The 21,573-nt window shown below is 39.7% G+C and overlaps 1 protein-coding gene across 3 annotated transcripts in view; it reads right to left on the bottom strand.

Moving 5' to 3' along the window:
- Window positions 1–21,573, bottom strand: part of cadm4 (cell adhesion molecule 4) — a 253,651-nt gene that overhangs the window by 38,445 nt on the left and 193,633 nt on the right. For all 3 annotated transcript variants that reach the window (XM_061675622.1, XM_061675621.1, XM_061675623.1), the window contains 3 exons: window positions 10,445–10,591; window positions 3,370–3,657; window positions 1,383–1,544 (listed from right to left, as the gene is read on the bottom strand). In XM_061675622.1, the coding sequence (XP_061531606.1) occupies window positions 1,383–1,544; window positions 3,370–3,657; window positions 10,445–10,591 (597 nt within the window). The remainder of the gene's footprint in view (window positions 1–1,382; window positions 1,545–3,369; window positions 3,658–10,444; window positions 10,592–21,573) is intronic.

The raw sequence follows: 21,573 nt of genomic DNA, 5'->3' as shown, positions 1-21,573 counted from the left end.
TATGTTTTTAAATCATTCATGATAATGACTCTTTTTGAGGATGGATAAAGGTGGGTGCATGTAAAGGCTAAATGGGAACAAAACAGGACCATTTCTATCATGAAAAAAGGGAGACACGGTGTCATTCATTTAAAATGTATTTTAAATATTTTCAGAACCAATTATTCTACCGATTATCCCACTGATCATTCGAGTAATATAAAAACTAATAAAGTAATAAAAATCGATTTTGCATTATTAAACAATTACAACACTATGCAATAATAAAAGTCAGTGTAGAGATGGAGGTTATTAGTTTTGTCGCCATTTTCACCTTGTACTTACTGGCCAGGTGAGTGACGTGTGCATCAGCGAATGAGAGTGTGCTTGGCTGTTGGTTCAGGTAAGCAGCCAGTTGTTAACTGTCTAACCGTTAGCTAGTGTGCGTATTGAGTTACCGGGCATCAATTGTGGGCTAAAGAAGCTGTGTAAATGAGCTTATTGTGTGTTTCTTTTGTTCAATAAAGTGGTTGAAAGTGCGCCATCGGCTGTGTAAATACTTGACTAGTTTCGAGAGCATTACAATACGTTTGAACAAGTGGCGGTCGGCTATATAAAATGACCTAATGATGTTTACGTTACTTTGTGTGAGTGATCACAGAGATGCTGTTGTGAAAGACAATTCTGCTTTGCTGTAGACACAGTTTATCTTTTCTTCAGGTGTGAAATATCCCAAACTTTGGACATTTTCAGTTTTTTTACGTACTGTTTTTCGTCCTGGCACACTCCCATTTCATGAACTTATTTCTACACAGAGTGGGACATGCGTTCGCGGCAACATTTGTCCGTGTGGAAAAATTATCCCAAGAATCCCTTGCAGTCATTTTGCGTCAACATTTTTTTGTACAGAAATAAGCATCTATATTTTTTGGAGTTGCCCTAGAAAGGAATGAGGAAGAAAGGCATAAAAAAATGACAATAAGATACATTGTAAGGGAAGAAAGGAATCAATGATGGACGACACTAGAGTGGTTAGCATGTCTGCCTCACAGTTCTAGGTTCTCGGTTTAAATGAAAAAAAGTGTGTTTTAATAAGTTTAAGTGTGTTTAAGTTTCAAGATTAGATGTGTGTGGGGGTGACTATAATTTGTTTTTCTTTTGATATGGTCCCTTTACATTATGAATTGTGTCACCTATTGCAGGTCGGTCGGTCTGCGATGAACTCGTGTTCGGCTTAGAAATGTTTGTTTATATTGCCCCACCAGATGGCGCTATTTCTTCCCATTCGAAGCATGCAGTAATATTCTTACAATATCAAGAGCATATACAAGTTGATCCTCAATCCCCATCCCTGATAAATATAAACCATTCGGTGTTAGCATAACAACAGCCCTGATACTCACAGAATACATCCAGGCGGTAGTGTCGGATCCTCTTCTGGTTGCCCAGCGCCGGGTGGTGCGCCTCGCAACTCAACGCCGCCCCATTGTCCTTCCTCTCGACGGGGATGCGGATGGTGCTCGATACGCTGACGGTCTTGCCATTGTCCTGCTGGGAGACCACACCTACCGGAATAGAGGTAGAAAAAGGAGACCGGATGATGAAGGGTAAAAGAAGAAGCACAAGTAGTAGTGAGTGACGGATGGGTTTTTGAAGGCAAGCAGCGGGTCACAGCAGCGGAGCGGTTGAGTGCTTGTGGACAGAACAGACAGAGAAAGATGAAGAAGGAACAGAGGTTTATAAATGCCAGAGGCAATTATAAATCCCAGTTTGCAGATGATAAATCAACAGAACACAAATATGCGAGAGAATTAGGAGAATAAAAGGTGACACATAAATGATGGGGTGGTTGGGCCAGAATTTAAACCACTGGAAAATTCTAGGTGCATAGTGTACAATTAATTTTTTAAATTTGTAACGTAAGAACAACAAATTTTTTTTACATTTGACATCAAGTCAAATATAGTCATCAAAATCAATAGGCCCTGATATTGAGAAATAGATGGGTTGAGAAATTGGTTGAAGTTAGCGATTGGTAGTTAGGTAACAAAGAACATATATGAATTTTCATCTTTGACTGACTAAAATTTACCATTAAAAATCAACAGGATTCTTGCTCTGATACAAAGCAATAATATTTTGAAGTTTCAAGATTAGTTGAAGTTAGTCTTGGTTAGTCATGGTTAGTTAGGTGACAAGGAACATCTGCCAATTTGACTGTTGAATTCTGCTAACCAAAATCCATCCATCCATTTTCCGTATCACATATCCTCACAAGGGTCGCGGGCGTGCTGGAGCCTATCCCAGCTGACTCTGGGCAAACTTGTCGCCAGCCAATCGCAGGGCACATATAAACAAACAACCATTTGCACTCACATTCACACCTATGGGCAATTTAGAGTCTTCAATCAACCTACCACGCATGTTTTTGGGATCTGCGAGGAAACCGGAGTACTCGTAGAAAACCCACGCAGGCACGCGAAGAACATGCAAACTCCACACAGGCGAGGGCGGATTTGACCGCCGGTCCTCAGAACTGTGAGGCAGACGTGCAAACCAGTCACCCGCCATGCCGCCTCTCACCAAAATATAATATTCAGAATCAATACTAAGCAGTATTTTTTTTTTACGTTTGTAATTCTTTTAAGTTAGGGAGTGGTAGTAGGATGACAAGGACTTGACAGGTGCTAGATAATTTTGATCTCTAAAGTCAATGTAACAACACAACCTAACACAACGTAACTCAATCTAATGCAATATAATGCAAAGAAACAAAGCAATGAAACATAATGCGAAAAGCAACGTAACGTAAAACAACATACGTCATATAATACAGTGTAATGCAATACGACATAACGAAATACAACACAACATGCACATAAGACAACATAAGACAACACAATACAACGTAACACAATACAACATAACATAAAATGTAACGTCATATTATGTAACCCCCATATAATGTAACCTCATACAACGTAACGCCAGATAGCATAATGCAATATGATGTAATGGAATAAAAAGCAATGCAAAAGAAATCATAATGCAAAACAAAACAATGTAATGCAACACAGTGTAACATCATAACCTTACACAGCATGATACAAAGAAACATAACAAATAAATGTAACAAGGTAACTTATACCAACATAACATTTTTTAACATAAAACGTAATGTAACATAGCGCAGCATAACATAACATAGGGCAATGCAATGTAGCGTAATACAACGTAACACAAACTCACATAACACAATGTAAAGCATCGTAAAATATACAAGTACTACACTCAATAGGAATCTTGCTGATTTCAATGATTGCTGAGCTAATTTTATCCCAACTTACACTTTAGCTATCCATCAGAGCATTTGTGGTGCCATCGCTGTACCTGGAATCTCTCGGCCATTGCGCATCCAGCGCAATGTGGCGGCGGGCTTGCTTCGCGTCGACACGCAGCTGAGCTCCACGTCGCCGCCCTCCACGGCCTCCTGCTTCACCTCCACTACGGGCGTCTCCGGGGGTACCAGGACGGCCAGCGTGGCCACCTGGTGGTGCGTGGCATCCGTGTAGAGCTGACAGAAGTAGCCGCCCTCGTCCAAGACGCTGACGTTGGTCAGCGTGATGCGCACAAGCCGCGGCGTGAAAAGCACCATCTGAAAGCGGTCGTCCTTCAGGGCTGGAGGTGGGGAAGGAGGACATAATCATTATTCATTTTATTGTCAACACTATTATCAGTATTATTATTATTATTGCATTTTATTTGATTAAAAATACATGTTATGTTATATATCTTTATATTACTACTACTATTACTAATAATAACAATATTGCTGTAGCTATTATTATTACAAATAAAAAGCAATGTTAGTCAAAGTCAAATCAAATTTTTAAATTGATTACACAGTTTTAAAACTAACAGTTTATTGTAATATATTTTCTATATCATGACTGTATGAATATGTTCTTAAATAATAGCCTCAGGATACTAAAAAAGCTAACTGGTTAACCATTATTTATTCCTGGAAAAGGGTTAGAGCTATTTTTCGGGTTATAGTCTTATATTTATAGTTTTACACTTACTATATATATATATATATATATATATATATATATATATATATATATACTTATACTTTTGAGACCAATAAAAAAATTATATATACACATATTTTACTATTAATCAGTACTGTACTTGTCTAATTCCTCCCTCTATAAAAAGGTAATGTGTATTTCTTGTTTTGTGCACAAATTAAGCTGATACAAGGGTAATTAATAATTATCCTTGGAGAAATCACACGACAAAAGATTTTGATGACCAGAAAGGTGGAGCCATTTTTGATCCAGCGTGTAGACTAAATTCCTTGCATCTTTCTCCATATCCTCACCGAAATTATTCCTTTACCTCTCAACAAAGTTTTGTATTGATGTGAAAAGTTGGGCGAGATGTTTGTAAAGTCAGCCCATTTAGGATAACTAACTGCACAAAACGTTTTCACTCATCCATTAGTATCTCCCTTTGATATTGTTCGTCTGGAATCAATGTTTCTTTTGTGAAGGATTGGCCAATTTTTGGGGGGAGAATAAACATCTTTCAGAGAGTTAGAAACAGGTAAAATTCTGCCATTGAACGCAGCACAATAGCTGACGTGCGAAAGATGAGGCAGCAACAAAAGAAGATTAGAGACGGCGAATATGCAACAATTTTCTTTTTGTGAGCCGAGCTCATGAGAAAGGCTGGTTACAACAAAGGCTACCAACAATGCAGCACTGGCTCGATGTTTATAGATTCATGTAAATACCTTGGGGAATAACTCGATATTGACACCTCTATTTTGCCGCTGTCCCTTTGTTTCGGCTTTGTCGCCCAGGGGGACAGCGTCTCCTGATGCACCGCCAGCAGGCCTCACAGGCTCATTCATCACAAAACCATGATGTAGATATTGTTTTTTCTGGATGCAGGAGAGGCTAGCGGAGGAAGCCAGGGCAAGTAAAATAAACTGATAACGCTGAGTAATATGGCAGGCAAGGTGGTGGAAAGTAATACAGAAATGGAGCAAAAAGAGGCGGCCCAATTTACAACAAGCAATACAGTTCGGCATACAGTTTTTTTAATTTGAAAAGTCAATGTAACATACAGCAGCATAATAATCTAATGTGCATTCATCTAACTAATCTGACTATGTGACTGTGATTATGAAACATCCAATTTGCTTCTATTCGGCGGAGTAGCAGTGTGTCATTTATAAGTGGTATTAGTAACGTAACGTAATGTAACAACACAAGTCAAAGTAAAGTAATTGATAAGGCAATGTAAGTTAACGCAAGATAACACAACATAATGTATTGGAATTTAACATAATGCAATATAAGGTAATGCAATGTAATATGACATACCATTGCGTAAAATAACGTAGCACAGATGTAGCGTAACACAACATTTATGATATGACACTGCATTGTTGCAACTTTCCACATTTGTTGGCTTATTTCGAATCGTTCTACTAAGGCGCAAGGTGACAGCTGATTTTCACAAGTGGCAAAGGTAATCCAACGTAGTGTAATGCAGCAGATAACATTTTTGACAGAGTAACATTTTGTGATTTTGAGTCTGCTATTATGCAAAAAAAATATGATTATAAAAAATATTATTATGCGTTGTCATTGATAACTGGCTAATGTAACACAATGTACATAACACCGCAACGTAGTAACAACATATATAAGGTGACATGCTATAAGACAGCATAAAACAACGCTCATGATATGATACTGCATTACTGCTACTTTCTGGAATATTATACCACTTCTTGTATTCAGGTGTCAACCGTACTACGATATGGGTGAAGCTACAAACACTACTGTTTTTTGTTGTTGTTGTTGATTGTTTAACTTAAATTTTCACTTACACAATGGTAATTTAATAGGAAGAACATGAAAAAAATGTGCTCTCCCATAAAACCCATAGCCACATGCCAAGAAGGAAGAAACCAAATGCAGGACATCACAATTAATGTAGCGGATACAACTATCGGCATGCTGCCTACAGACCTCACAGTGTAGTCAGATTAGGGGTTAACATTTTAAATACCACGGTGGACTTAACTCGATGGCAGTTGTTAGAGAACAGCCCCTGTTTCTAAACTAAATGGCAACTAAATGTCACGCTCCCTCCCGAGTCCAAGTTCGTCTTTATGGTCCGACCTCATTTGCATGCTGAGTAGCGTCCATTTGGTCAGCCCCACCACTATGTGGCAGCTATTTGCCCCCATTTCTCATAAAAAAAAAAAAAAAAAAAAAAAAAAAAAAAGTCATGGCCACTAGTTGCTTGCTTGTAAAATAGGAAGTCTGATTTAATGGTCTTATTTCGACAATTAAACACGCTTTGAGACCTGTGTGGTGGTGCAGCAGATGGACGGATGGAAGAGACCTACAAGTGATGGACTCGGACAGATGTCGTTCACGTTGCCAACAAATTTCCCCAGCGAGGCTCGTACATGCTCACGTTTAACCCAAAGATCAGGATCATCTTCCATCGATCCCTGGTTATCCGTTCCCTCGCTTCACCTTCGCTAACCTTACATTCTCTTCCTGAGTCATTTATGACACTTCCTTGCTCTGATTAGGCTTCATCCTCCATCCAACTCTCCCAAAGTCTACACCCCAGTGAAGGGTATCCAGCTCAACTCTCTCTAAACACTTAACAGTGCTAAGCTATCAGGTGGATGAGTGGTGAAGTGGAGGTTGTCCCCCAAAACAGCCACCTCAACTCCTCAATTTGGAACAAATAAGTGGATGTTGTACCACGTGAATGGGACGCTCACTATTAAATAGTCAAAGCCGCTCTTCCAACACGTGTAATCGCTCAAGATTACTGGAGGCAAGGAATGTCCATTCAAGCCCTCTTCATCAGAGGGTTTAACGTCTGGCATTCATGTTCTTGTGCGGAGAGTCTTCACGATTAATTCACTTAACCGTCGCATTAACGGCGAGGGTGCCCATCTACTTAGTCGAACGAACACACTACAAACACTTGAATGAAACTGAGAGAGCGAGAGAAAAATGATGACAATCCAAGCAGCCTCAACAGTAAAGAAGTGTAATTAATCGAAAACAAAAATGTATTTTTAGTGCTAAAAACATTTTTTTTTTTTACCTAAATATAAATGTTACCTGTATATACCCAAATCCCTAACTACTTTAAACTGATGGAAAATTATGGTGTTTTCATATCAAGCACTTCATGTCATCAGTATACTCTGTATGTTTTGCACACATAATTATTATTTGTGCACAGGCACAGAGATGTAGCTGGAAAATATTCCAGATCTAATTCAATAGATCATAATGCGATATTATGCAATGCGATAATTTTGTGCCAATTCACACCAAATTAATTCCAATTTAAATTGTGACTGTGAATGTTATAGTAAATGACTGCCGAGCAGTCCATGGTGCAGCTTGCCTCTTGTTCAAAGTCAGCTGGGATGGGCTTGCAGCTCACCCACAAACCTGATGAGGACAAGCACGATAAAAATGGAAGAACATATTTGCTGCTGTAGAAAACGCAATGTAACACAACACCATACAAAATAAAGCAATGTAACGTACTGCTGTCATACGACCCTAAGGCTGTTACTTAGCCTTTTTGTAGTACAGTGGTGCCTTGAGATATGAGAGTAATGCAGCGCAATGTAACATGACACAACGCATTGCTGTTACTTTCCCTTTTTGGACAATTTAGCAATAATTTTACATAAATTTACACAAATACCACAATTTCTCGTGTATAATGCGCACCCATGTATAATACACACCCCCTAAATTGACCTCAAAATTCTGGAAAACCCTTCTACCTATGTATAATGCATTTTTACAATGCATGATTTTGCCTCTACCCATATGATCAAAACATGAAGTATTATCTGTATTTTGTTAAGCACTTGGTTTGAACACTTACTTTTTAAAAATGTATTTGCTCTTATTTTGAAATCCATAGCCCTACTTTATTTAGTAAATTAGAAAACACACAGTTGTGCTCATATGTTTGATTACCCAGGCAGAATTTGTAAGATGGGTACAATTCTTTAAAGAAAACATGAAGGACCAGGTGAAACACATTTAATATTAATGGGATTCAAATTAAATGGTCAAGCATTTCGGAAAAGCATTATCATTAAACATAACATAACCATAAAGAAATTAATGATGGTTGCTGTTCTGTCATCAGTCATATAAAAAACAAAAAAACAAAAAAAAAAAACACTATTTCACAAATTCTGCCAGGGTATGTAAACTTATGAGCACAAATGTACATATATGCAGTCATACGTACCCCTGTCATATTGGAATGAAAGTGTACAGTTTTTTATAACCACAGGATGGCGGGATACATTTATAAAATGTGAGTTTTTATTCCCAATTTGCCCCTATACCTATGTATAATGCGCACTATTGACTTTTAACAATTTTTTGGGGGGCGGGGAATGCACATTGTACACAAGAAATTACGGTACATTCATTTTTCAATTAAATTACTGCTCTGTATCATATATTCAGACATATTCGAGGAAGGACTTGGAAGAACAGTTGTCCGAAACTTGGCCTCAAGCCAAGATCACAAACACAAATGGCTATACAAATGTAGTCAATTTGGAGTTGAATGATTATTTTAATAAAAGCAATATCCCAAAAGGCATTCAATGCTAACTGGCCTTGAGATTTCATCATCATTTTCTCTTTGTATGTCATGCTCAAAGGCTACATTAGCTTGCTGAAAAGAATTGATTAAAGGGGAAAAAGTGATGTTTACCTAGCCCAAGGCTCTTGACTGAATCTAACAGTGGTCTCATAACAATTTTAGCACATCAGCAAGGCCACGCTCTAATAAAGAGCCACTATGTGTCGTCAACTCATCATTGGAGGTTAACGGTGCAGGGACTGTCCTTTTGAAAGCAGTCACATAGTTTGGGTAGGAAATGAAACAGTCACCTCAATTAACTCGTTGGTTATCTTTTTAATGAGGAAATGCTCAAATGGCAAAGTGAAGCCATTTGCATCTCGATGTGCACGCAGTGGAGCGCAGAACTACAGCAATTTTGAAGCGTTAACAAAAGTACGGAAAGAAAATCGGAGAGTGCTGAATTTGGTTTGTAAAGAATGACAGGATTGCCAGGGGAAACTTCAACTCAAGCAGGAGCAAGAGAAAACAAATTAATCAAAACAAAACTGCAGGCTTCTTTACAGTTCATAGAGAATGATGATTACTCGATGGCTACATTTCTGTTATTTGTGAGGAGCTAATAGTTAATTTTTCGTGTCATAAAGAATTTGAGTGCACTTAACATAAAACAATGTAGCGAACTAGAATGTGACACAACACAACATAACATAAAGCAATGCAGCGTAATACAACCAAACATCACCCAATGGAATGGGGCTGCATGACTCTGGTGGTAGAGGGGTCGTTCCCCTTCAAGCAGGTTGTGGGTTGGATCCTAAGCCCCGAGACCATGTCAAAGTTTCCTTGAGCAAGATACTGAACCAGTTGTGAATGAAAGCCCATTCACACTTTACCATAACATAACCTAACAGAATGTAAACCAGTGAATCGTAACACAATGAAATGGAATGTGACAATGTGCAAATCCTTTTGGCACAACTTCCTACTAAAAGTACTCAGATTGAGAACATGCCAAAAGTGAGGTATTTCGGCACCTTGCAGGAGTCATAACATCACAACACGCAATGTCACAAAACACCCCCATTCCCATTACACAACGTAACAAAAGACAAGTTCACATAATCTAACGTAACATAACACAATGCCACGTAACGCAACTTCACTTAATGCGACTTAATGTAATGCAACATTATTTAACGCATCTATATAATTACTGTATTATCACAAGGACCCCCTCCTCAACATCCTGCAACACAATGTCACACATCACGTAGTGCAACGTCACGTAACGCAATGTCATCTAATGCGATGGAACAACGTAAAGACTGACTTCGTGACTTAATGTAAGGCGACTTCACTGAAGGCAAACACCACTTATGTAACACAATTTCACACAACACCACTTCACGCAATGCGACTTCACGTAACGCAACTTCTCGTAACGCGACTTCACTTAATGTGACCTCACATAACGAGACCTCACGTAACTTCACGCGACGCGACTTCACGCAATGCAAAATCACGTAACCAACGTTGCATACTGCAACTTCACTGAATGCAACGCCAGGTAATGCAACATCAAATAACGCAACATCAGGTAACGCAACGTCACGTAAGGCGACCAGTAAGGTAAAACTTCATGCAACGTTACTTCACTGTAACTTGGTTTCACATAACTTGACTTCACGTAACACGACTGTGTGTGTGTGTGTGTGTGTGTTTTTGGGTTATGACCACTGTGTTTGACGGTATAGTGGTGCATGACAATTTTGCAAATACACACCACGCGTGCCGTTGAAGAAGAGCGTCTGCCGGCGAGGGTTCTGGATGACCACAATGGATCCGTCGTAGTTCTGCAGGCGGCAGGAAATCTGGGCCGTGCCGCCCTCCAACACAGTGACATTCTCTGCCTGGACCGCCTGACAACACGCTGTAAGGGTGGAGAAAAACAGAAAAAGTTAACTTACCAGTTCTTTTTCAATGGAACCTTTCAAAAATGAAAACAATTTCCGCCTCCCAAGCTGTTCATCCTACAGACCCAAACATGAGAGGAAAAGCGAGATACAGCCAAAGAGAATCAGTTATGTGTCTTTGGGTTCATAATGAGGATGATTACAATTGCAGTAAAAAGGTACTGAGCGCTGCCGTGAATAGCGAAAAAGCATGAGCAATTGAACCCCCAAAATGTTTAAAATTGCCTATATTAATAGTTTAAACCGTAAAAATATGATCCCAAAACACTTTAATATAATTTCAGTCATGTACAACATTACCCCTAAAAATAAGTGTGAGTGTATATGCGGCGAAGACGCTTCGTAACTTCCACTAACAACCTAGGCTAAACTTGGTTCCTCTCCGACATCCAAAAATGTTCGTCTCAGTCATTATTTATCACTTCAAAACACCTCCTTGCCATCTTGTGGCAGCTTTGAGCAATTAGGTGACGTTTTCGGCGCAAATAGTTGAACACACACACACGCACTCGGTTCCCATGTTTCCAAATAAACTCCAAAGTCCAAATCTATTTAGACCGCGACCCAGCGGAGCAGTTCTTTGATCTTGAAAGTCGAGTAACGAGGACACTGATTAATTATGGTTTGATCAGCATGTACTTCATGTTTGTTGTTGAGGCCGCATGCCACCCAACCCTAACGTCAACCCCCCACCCAGCACAATGAATGCCGAGCCCCCAACTTCAAAAGATGTGCCCAGCAATTTGTTTTGCGTTCCTCAACTTCCTGATAATGGTTTTCTCAAAGGCATGATGTCAATGCTGTCCAATTTTTATTATTATTATTTTATTGAAATGGTGGCCGACTGGTTAGAGCGTCAGCCTCACAGTTCTGAGGACCCGGGTTCAATCCCCGGCCCCGCCTGTGTGGAGTTTGCATGTTTTCCCCGTGTCTGCGTGGGTTTTCTCCGGGCACTCCGGTTTCCTCCCACATCCCAAAAACATGCATGAATTGGAGACTGCCCATAGGTGTGAATGTGAGTGCGAATGGTTGTTTGTTTGTATGTGCCCTGCGATTGGCTGGCAACCAGTTCAGGGTCTACCCCGCCTCCTGCCTGATGATAGCTGGGATAGGCTCCAGCACGCCCGCGACCCTAGTGAGGAGAAGCGGCTCGAAAAATGGATGGATGGATATTTTTCTTTATTTTTTTCTCATTAAAAACAGAATTTGGACTTGTTTCTCAAAATTTGTAAATATTTTTTTGCATATAGATAAAAATAAAACAAATGGGAGTTACATGATTAGATAACAATATGTAAAAATATTTGAGTGGTATTAAATAGACAGACAATTATAATTATTAATTACTTTTCTTAGTTTTTTTCTACAAGCAGGTATTTGAGCAAATATTGCTGTTTTTGTTTATTATTTTATTTTTTACTTCTTTGCACCACAAGCAAAAACATTGTAGTTCTGCTCATACAAAAAAAAATGTCTCATTCTGATTTGCAACCGAGCATGTCCTTACGCATGTGCAGAGCGAACTGCAATTAAGATACTTTGACACCATGCGATCCCTTCATCCATCTGCATCGCTACTTATAGAATGTAATTTTTAATCCTGAATGAAACACACATATGTTTTCACATGTGGGAGCAACCAAGACAGACAGTGCAGATATAAAACCCATAGGAAAATAAGCGAACAATGAAGACCATTTCGACAGTTGACACTAATTATAGTTATGATGGAGTCCATTCCATCCATCAATTTTGTGATTCATATCGGGCAGCGTCCCGACCCACCATCTCTGTTCCAATTATTTTTCTAATGGCTGTTATTACTCATTGACCAGGCACGCTAAAGTTGGGACGCCACTGTTTTGAACAGACATTAGCGTCGCCTGCTCTGTGTCCTGACAAGTTCAACGCCACGTGTCTCTTCTTCTGTTAATGACTCATCACCACTCAGACTGAAGGCTTTGAATGGAAGCGCGACTGCACATAATGAAGAAGAAAGAGTTAAAAATTAAGGATGGAAAAAAATAACCTTATTGTATTGTATAAAATGCATTTTTTCCTTAATAAGTGCTTCACCCAAAATAGATTCCTGTTGTGTTAAGCAGCTGAGAAAAAAATGGCTTTCAGCTACCATACAAAGAAACTAAAGTAGATGTATGCATGTACTGTATGCATGTATGTATTGTAGCATAAAATGGTCATTAAATATGTGTAATTATTTAATGAAATGCTTGAGAGCATACTGCCGGCATTGTATTTCCAGAATTATGAGCAAAAGTCTAAATGTACCGATGTCAATTTCAAGACATACAAGGGCTTCACCAGTTTTGTTTTGTTTTTGTTTTTTTTAACTTTTGAAGGGTTCACTTGTTTAAAAAAAAAAAAAAAAAAAAGCAGGAAAACATCGTTGTTAGTGGCTAATAGGACTTATGAGGGTTCGTTACTCAGTAACAGAGGCTTAGTTTACCTCAAGGGAATCAATACAAAACCGAGATTCGAGATTTTTATACAAACAAACTAAGATACAAAACAAACAAAAAATTAGGGCTTATGACAAAGTGAGCGACTATGATTAATAAATACAGGGCATGAATAATGAAGTAAAAAGGGAAAATAAACGATGTGGTGGTTGATTCCAAAGGCAGCTCAAAATTGCAACAGAGGGCACATTTCCTTTATCCCTCCCTAATCACTGATGAACAACCCTTTATTAAGAATATAAAACAAATATATATAAAAATATATATTAAAACAATAAAAGTAAAAACAGCTTAAAATAAAAGTGTATCTGATGAGATTTTCCAATTTCCTTTCCAGCCGTAATGTTATCAATTTCACAGAACCGAAACTTAACACAAATTTTAAATCTATTTGAAATCCACACAAACATTTTATTGGACAACAATGACAGCGATAAAAATTATGGTGCGCTGTAATAATAATAATAAAATATTCATTAGAAAATAATTTAAAAAACGCAAAATATAAAAATAAACTGTGTGGAGTTTGCATGTTCTTCCCGTGCCTGCGTCGGTTTTCTACAGGCACTCCGGTTTCCTCCCACATCCCAAAAACATGCATGGTAGGTTAATTGAAGACTCTAAATTGCCCGTAGGTGTGAAGCGGGCCTCCTGCCCAATGAGAGCTGGGATAGGCTCTAGCAATCCCGCGACCCTTGTGAGGATAAGCGGATCAGAAAATGGATGGATGTTTGGCAACAAGTGTTTAACAACTGGTTCAGTAAGCTGCTGTAATATCAGTAATTTTTCACAAAGGATAAAGAATATATGCATGTGAGTCTAGATATATTATCTGTCTACATGTGTTGCTCCACCCTTGGGGTACAAATATCCATTGCCTTAAGGGTGGGTTATAGCACTTCAACACTGGTGCTTGTCATTAACCAGTGTAAGGTGTTTTGTATTGTATGTTAGCATTAAAAAGGGGGCTTAAAGCTACGTGGTTGTTTTAAATATCCACATAATTATTTCTGTTTTGTTTAGTTTGACAGTAAACAGCTTTTTTGAAGAAGAAGAATTGTTCACCATCTGCCAATCCGCTGCTTGTTGTGAAGTAAAGTTGAGTTCACTGCCACCGTACAGTGCTCGTATCTCAAGAGTGTGCTCGCAAGTCAAAGCAAACAATCAGTCAAATGACAGCTTGTATCTGAAAACTTGTAAATCGAGTCACTCGTATCTCAAGGCAACACTGTATGTGTACTGTATCTTTTTTTGCTGCTTGGCTGGGTGAAACCTTGCAGTCCTATTCATATACATTATAGTTACCGAACATGATTTTGCACTACAAAAATCTGTTCTATATTAGGTATTTATATTGGCAGCATTTGTGCACAGCTATTTCGCCGAATCTCTATAACTGATGCTGTACGATATTGTATATATAATATAACCCTTTGTTTATATTTTTTCTATATTGTTGTTTTTTATTTATTTATTTGAGTCTATGCATCTTAACAACCTCATTTTGTCACGGTGTGCAGTCAAATTTATTGGAGGAATACTAAAGGCAAAGTCAAATGCATTATATTTTCCTTAGCCTCCTTGGTGCAGGGGGAAATAAACAATTGGTGCGCAGGTATGTCGAGACGAGGCTCAGCTAATGCTGCATTCGAGAGACCTGGGAAATTTCAACGATAGCAATAGTATCAGGATGCAGTGACTGTGTCATAATCGATATGATACAATATCGATGTAAGAAAATATTGACATACACATCATATTCGATATATGTCATAAAGTGTCCCTGTTTGGACACCGGACAGCCATAATATCAATATTTAACGGCTGCGTATTGATACTGTATCATATCAGAAAACAATATGAAACATTGCCATATTTTGATGCTGATATTTTGTCCAACCCCATTCTGTTAATTGTCATATTATGATGCCTACAATAATAATAATATGGTCACTCATTATACAGTATTAACGATGCCAATTGTATCACAGCAATCGATACATCATATCTACAGTATTTAGGAGAATACTGTATAAAACAACAAAAACAAATATAAAACAAAGTGCGCATACAGACAGCCATAATATTTTACATCTGTATCAACAATGTATCATAATAGAAAACAATACGATCGATTGTGGCCATGTTGAATGTGGCGCATAGACGTGGCGGCCATGTGATGATGGTTATATCTATTGTACATATAGCGCAGAGAGAGAGAGAGAGAGAGAGAGAGAGAGAGCGAGAGAGAGCGAGAGAGAGCGAGAGAGAGAGAGAGAGAGCGAGAGAGAGAGAGAGAGAGAGAGAGAGAGAGAGAGAGAGAGGGGGGCATGGCGGCTGTTAAGCCTGCGGAATACAAAACAAGTCTCTGGAGTTTGTAAAATGCTGTTTTTGGTACAGTAAAATATTTTTGTAAAGCCGTTTCCCTTTGGGAACAGATTTGGAAATAGGAAGCACACTAATTCCTTGTGGCTCATGAAAGCGACTCGCCTACGATGAGTACTGTACGTGAACAATGCCACCATGGCGTGATAAGTTTGGATAAAATGTTAAACTTTCACACGTTTTCAAGCTTTTTTTTATATTTATTTGCAATAACTTTGTACTGTACTGGGCGTTTTAGGCCACGAAAAAACCTACAAAACAATGATTTTGGACTGTATAGTAATATGGCTGAATATGGCCTCAAAACAAAAAAGTGCGTCAATGTAACGGACAATTTGCTATATCGGACAACCCCCTAGTCCTAACCCATTCTATCGAGGTTCCACTGTAATTACACGAGGTTTGACATTTTGTAGAGTAACTGATGATACAATATCAGCGGTACCAATAGTATCACAATACAGCAATTGTGTAAAAACCAATATGTTGAAAGAAAACCATTTACGACTTGGAACTTATATAGGTATAATTGAGATAAGTAGATGGCACAAGATGGTGTTAAGGCACTACTTTTCGATTCGACAGGGCGATGGCCTAAGTAAATAAAACTCAACGGACAATAGGTTGGAAGTCACCAGTAGTGAATACGCAGACGAACACTACAAGGGAAGAAAACTACCTATGATATCGGAACATCAACCATAATATTGTTATTTGACACTTGGGTATTGATACTTTACCATCAGAGAAAACAATGCGGTACACTGATATCAATATTTATTCCTCGATTATGATGTCCGTCTCTATTTTTGAATGCAGAAAACTGTCCCAGCATCAGTGGGTTACACAATGATTATGTTGCTGGATGATGCAGGCATGAGGGTAAGATGTGGAAGGGGCCTGGTGGTGGGGGTGAGGTAGGGTGTGGGGGTTTGGGAGGCAGCCAGTTGGACCGCTCAATGTTGGTAAATTCTAGAGGTATCTCCTGAGTTAGCCTGCTGAGTGACCGCCTCGTTACATCCTTGAGAATGCGTCAACATAAGAGATGTGCTGTGTCATTGCGCCCCAAATGAACCCTTGTGCATCCTTCAAGAAGAGGGTGGGGGGGACCACACCCGGGGGCCCCACGCCCCCACCACTACCTCTCTATTCATTAACTCTTATTATCTTTCCACTGGAGGCAGGCCAGGAGCTTGTGTTGCCTCCGTGGGCAGGCCAGGGATTTACAAGACAATCGATGCAGAGGGGACGACAATGCGCAGCCCTTTCTGTTATTACCGCTTTTAATTTCAAACAATAACAGCGCCTTGTTGGTCTCACGGGGGGGGGGCCAGGTCACCCGCAGGTGACCGCTCCATCTCCTCCCATCCGAACCTTCAATTTTCCCATCATCCCTTGAGTCAGCGAAGTGAGCCAGTCTCTGCAGCATGCATGGAGAATGTATTTTGTGCGCTGGCCCGAGTGCAAAATGAACACTTGCTCCAGGTTAATGACAGTTTACGTATTCTTTTCCATGCAGGGAGCACTCCTGCAGCCACAATTCCTGTCTAAAATTATCATGCCATCCCTCATCTCTCTTTCTTTCCTTTGGGGAGACTGCCAATCAAATGCAGAGCACAGAAAGGTAACGGAAAAAAGCTCAATCTATAAATAAAACATCATCCTTAACACAGCTTTCATTCTTTTGTTGTCCTCTTCTCAGCTCACCTCACTGCCGCCCGTTCCACCAACATGAATCACGCTCCCGTCTCATAATTTCCTCTATTAAAAGTTGTTGTTTTTGTTTATGGACAAAAGTATTGAGACGCGATGATACCTGTACACTGCAGGCAGTAAAAGTGGATAGAAATAAAGGATTTGGTTCCTCCTGTTGGAGCTTCAACAGCTTCCATTCTACTTGGTAGAGCTTCCACAACATTTTTAAATAGTTGTCATATCCACAACCAGAAAGAAAAATTGCGGCAACTTATTTGTGTTAATCGAAAAAAGTATTGGGACACAAGGCCTACACAGGAAGTGTATTAGAAAAAAACAACACAAAAACAAGGATTTGTTTCTTCCTGTTGGCCCTACAACACCTTCTACTCTTCTGAGAAAGACTTTTAGATGCGTTTCCAACCCATAATGAGTAAACTGCACATTTTCTGCTATCCTATACTGTCATGATACATCTTCCACCTCAGATGTGGATTATTCCTTTCTGGTTCATCCGAGGTTGTGAAAACGGTTGCAACGCTCCCCTGTGGTCTCCTCACGCCATTCCCTCATTATCCGTCCCACATGTTAGTTTGCACAAAAGTCTCCCTTCCCGCATGCACCCTTCTGCCCCCTCCTTTTGTTTTTTTGGAAAGTGGGGGACCAAGTGGGAATCATTCCCTGCCTCCCCCCGCCCCCCCCCCCCCCCCCCCCCCCCCACACTTCTGCTAAATGTGATTTGTTCTGCAGCTCAAGTCTGCGGCATAATCGCGGCGCTTCCACAGCGAGCCGGGAGAGTGGAAGGAAGGAGCGCAGAGGAGAGAGCGGGACAAGAGGACGGAACAAAATGAGTGGAGAGTGGATATCTAGTTTCTTTTTTCCCACCCCATCCTGCTTTCATCTTCTGCTCTGGTTTGGCCCATTTTAATTGGCAGTTGCTCAGCCTCTCTCTCTCTCTCTCAGTCTCTCTCTGCTTGTTTTTACTTCTCCCCCACGCCCACCCCCGTCCTAATCTGCGACGAGCACAACCTCTCAACTCTCCAACTCCATGAGGATGGTAAAGCTAATCAGCTGAATCAGCATCAAATTGTTTCTGCTCACGCGTGACCTCTCATTAAAAGCATTTTCTTTTATTTGGCTACATACTTCCTGAAGTTCCACTGAGCTCACTTTACAACTCCATCCTTTCAATTCACATTTAGCTTCACCCCAGTTGGCATCCTCCTAACAGCTTTTCATTTTGACCTTAGTCTTTTTTTCTTCTCCAGCCCGGCAGCATTTCAATCACAGCATCCATCCCGTCATCCACCCATCCCATTACCTCTCTTCACCCTTCACAAACCACTCCTTTCCTCTGTCCTTCCATCCGCCGCTCAGTCACATTCCCAACAAGCCAGCAACAATGGCCGCCCGCTGGCGCTGCACACAACCCAACACCGGCTTAAAGAAAATTTGGGAGTGTGGGGGTGGGAGATTACAGCAAATGAGAGATTCACCACAGCCCAATGCACTGGACTCGACCTCCCCTGTGAATGTGCATCTGTGCACTTTGTTAGAGATGAAAAACAAATATACCGCATTTCCTCAAAGAGTTTCCATTTGGAAAAACAAAAACCAAACAAAGTGTAGAAACTCCAAATATCTCAGTTCAATAGATGCTATCGTTCACACACACAAATGAGTTAACGAGCCATTTGAACTTGGTTGCAACTAAAACAATTGCACCAAAGCACTTGAACAATCATATCTGATTAATTTAATTGAGAAAGAGTATCTTGCGCCTCCTTGTTCCCATCAGGAAAAACAGTAGTAACGCTAATCATCTCAATTCGTAGTTATTTGTAGTAGTATTTGAACTCAGTTGCTATCAAAAACAGCAACACCAAAGCACGGCAACACATCTCTCAAAAGATGTACGAATGAGTTGAATAGAGACCTACCAGATACCAACAGGGGGAAAAATTGGGTGGGATACGAATTATCTCAGTTAATTGATGACCCCATTTGAACACTGTTGCTAGACTTCACACAGATCTGATCGGCTTGATCGGTATCGGCCGATAATTAGCATTTTGGGCTGATCGGCTTTAATGTCATAATTCGCCGATCCTATCAATGACGTCAAAAGACATTTACTCCGCGTCACCATCGTGTACAGTATATTTGAATCCAAAAGCTAGTTTATTTTTAGCCTTGTCGCGTGTCTTTTGACGAAGTACCATAAATATCTGAACACCAATAAAGTTTATTTATTTATTTAATTTATTTTTTTAAAACGTCTGCGGTGTTGGACAGACAACACATAATGCCTGGATGAGACTACAAGACAAATTTGGTCTTTCATGATTGCACTATGTCAGACGACTGCAATTAAATCTTGTATTCCGATACCACCGCATCCTGCCTTTTATGATCACTGGGCTTTATCTTGTCTACATTGCTCCATCTTGTGATCGGATCGGTGATCGTTTTTTTTTTTTTTTTTTTTTTAACTCGCTGAACGGTGATCGGCCCCCACAAATCCTGATCGTGTAAAGCCTAACTGTTGCTAACCAAAACAGCAGCACCAAAGCACATAAACCTTTTCAATAAATAATGAGTATGCCACACCCACCTCAAAAGAAGCCTCACGGTTGCAATCAGGAACAAAATCGGAGAGTACCTCTAATTATCACTGTTCATTTCATTACATAGATTATTGGCGAGACCATTTGAACTCCGTTGGTAACCAAAACAGTAGCACCAAACCATGTGAACAAAATATCTCTGACTAAGTAACTAAGGAATATCCTGCACCTCCCTGTTCCACCAAGTAAAAAAATAAAAAATAAATCAGAACAAAAAAACGTAACTATCTCAGTTTGTAGATGCTTTTGGTCACACACACAGATATTACAGATTTAATAGCCCATTTAAACTTTGTTGCTTACCAAAACAGCAGGGCCAAAGCATGTAAACAAAGCTATCAGACAGATTAACTAATGGGTTTTCCACACCTTTCCAAAATGGACACCTACCAGAGCCCATCAGGGGAAAAAAACAGGTAGTAATGCTAATTATCTCAGTTCATAGTTGATTGATGAGCCATTTTGAACTCTGTCGTTAACCAAAACAGCAGCACCAAAGCAAGTAAACGCCTCTCAGATGAATTTACACACAAGTTCCATGTGTAGTATTAGCGATGATCACAGGTTACGTGGAGGCTGTTTTTTTTTGTTTTTTTTGTACTATTCCAAAAATGCTTTCGAACAAATAAAGTTCTGTTTCCGTGGGCATGTTTGAAGGGCAAAGACAAAGCTGCCATTTTGGCAACAAGTGAACACTTCTACCAAATGACTGCCAAGATGTAGCAGCCAAGCCCTGACGTCGCTCCATCCATTCAACATTAGACAATGTCTTTCTGTTGATTGTATTTGCAGAAAACACTGCACTCAGTAAAAGACTCTTGTGCGGGTGACAGCTCCGCACTTGTTTACCGTCGAGGAGGAGCTGCATTAATGGTGTGGATAATGAGAGCAGGTATTAATAGCGTCTCAGAATGCCGCCACTCACATCTGACACCTGTCAAAACTTCTCGTCATGCAGTTCCCCCCTTCCTCCTTTATCGATCGGATGCTTCCTATCACTCTTTCCCAGTTCATCATGCTCTCATTTGACTAGAAATATGTCTTCTGTCACTAAATGACAGAAAACATTAAATTATCTTGTCCTCTGTTTTCATTTCTGACTGCCTCCCCTCCTCCGTCCAACTCACTCGGCACGTGGTCTCCTTTCACCCCTCCAGGGCATACGCCGGCATTTTAATATTCTCGCTTTTCTTTAATCCCAATTGAAGCGCAATTACTGGCAGCTTGAACATTTCATCACTATCGCGCTCCTCCCTGGATGTTTTGTTTTTTTGTTTTTTTTGTTTTTGTTTTTTTTTACAAGCCTCAGCAGCACCATTAGCTTGTGTTAGATTAGACGGTTTGCCAAACCTTAAAAAAAAAAAAAACACGGCACACCACCCAAAAAATATGTCATGAAAAAGTATGAGTATGGTGGTGCCTTGAGATAAGAGTTAAATTTGTTCTGTGACCACACACGTAACTCACCACACCCGTATCTCAAATCCTCTCTGTACTGACATGAATGGAAATGCAATTAATATGTTCCAGCCTCTCCCCCCAAGAAAATATTTTTTTTAAATAAGATAATAACAATAATAAGATATACAGTATAAAAGATATAATATTGCATATTTTTACACACACGTTAATGACATCCTTAAATAGAATGTAAAGAATTCAAGAGTTTTGGGAACATTTTTGCCTCACTTCAATGGGTATTGTGCTGCTCCTTCTGTTGTGCCATGGCCATGTACGGACAGTATAATACAT

Source organism: Phycodurus eques, chromosome 4 (assembly GCF_024500275.1).
Source record: "Phycodurus eques isolate BA_2022a chromosome 4, UOR_Pequ_1.1, whole genome shotgun sequence".
NCBI lineage: Eukaryota > Metazoa > Chordata > Actinopteri > Syngnathiformes > Syngnathidae > Phycodurus > Phycodurus eques.
This window is presented reverse-complemented; position numbering and strand designations above follow the sequence as displayed.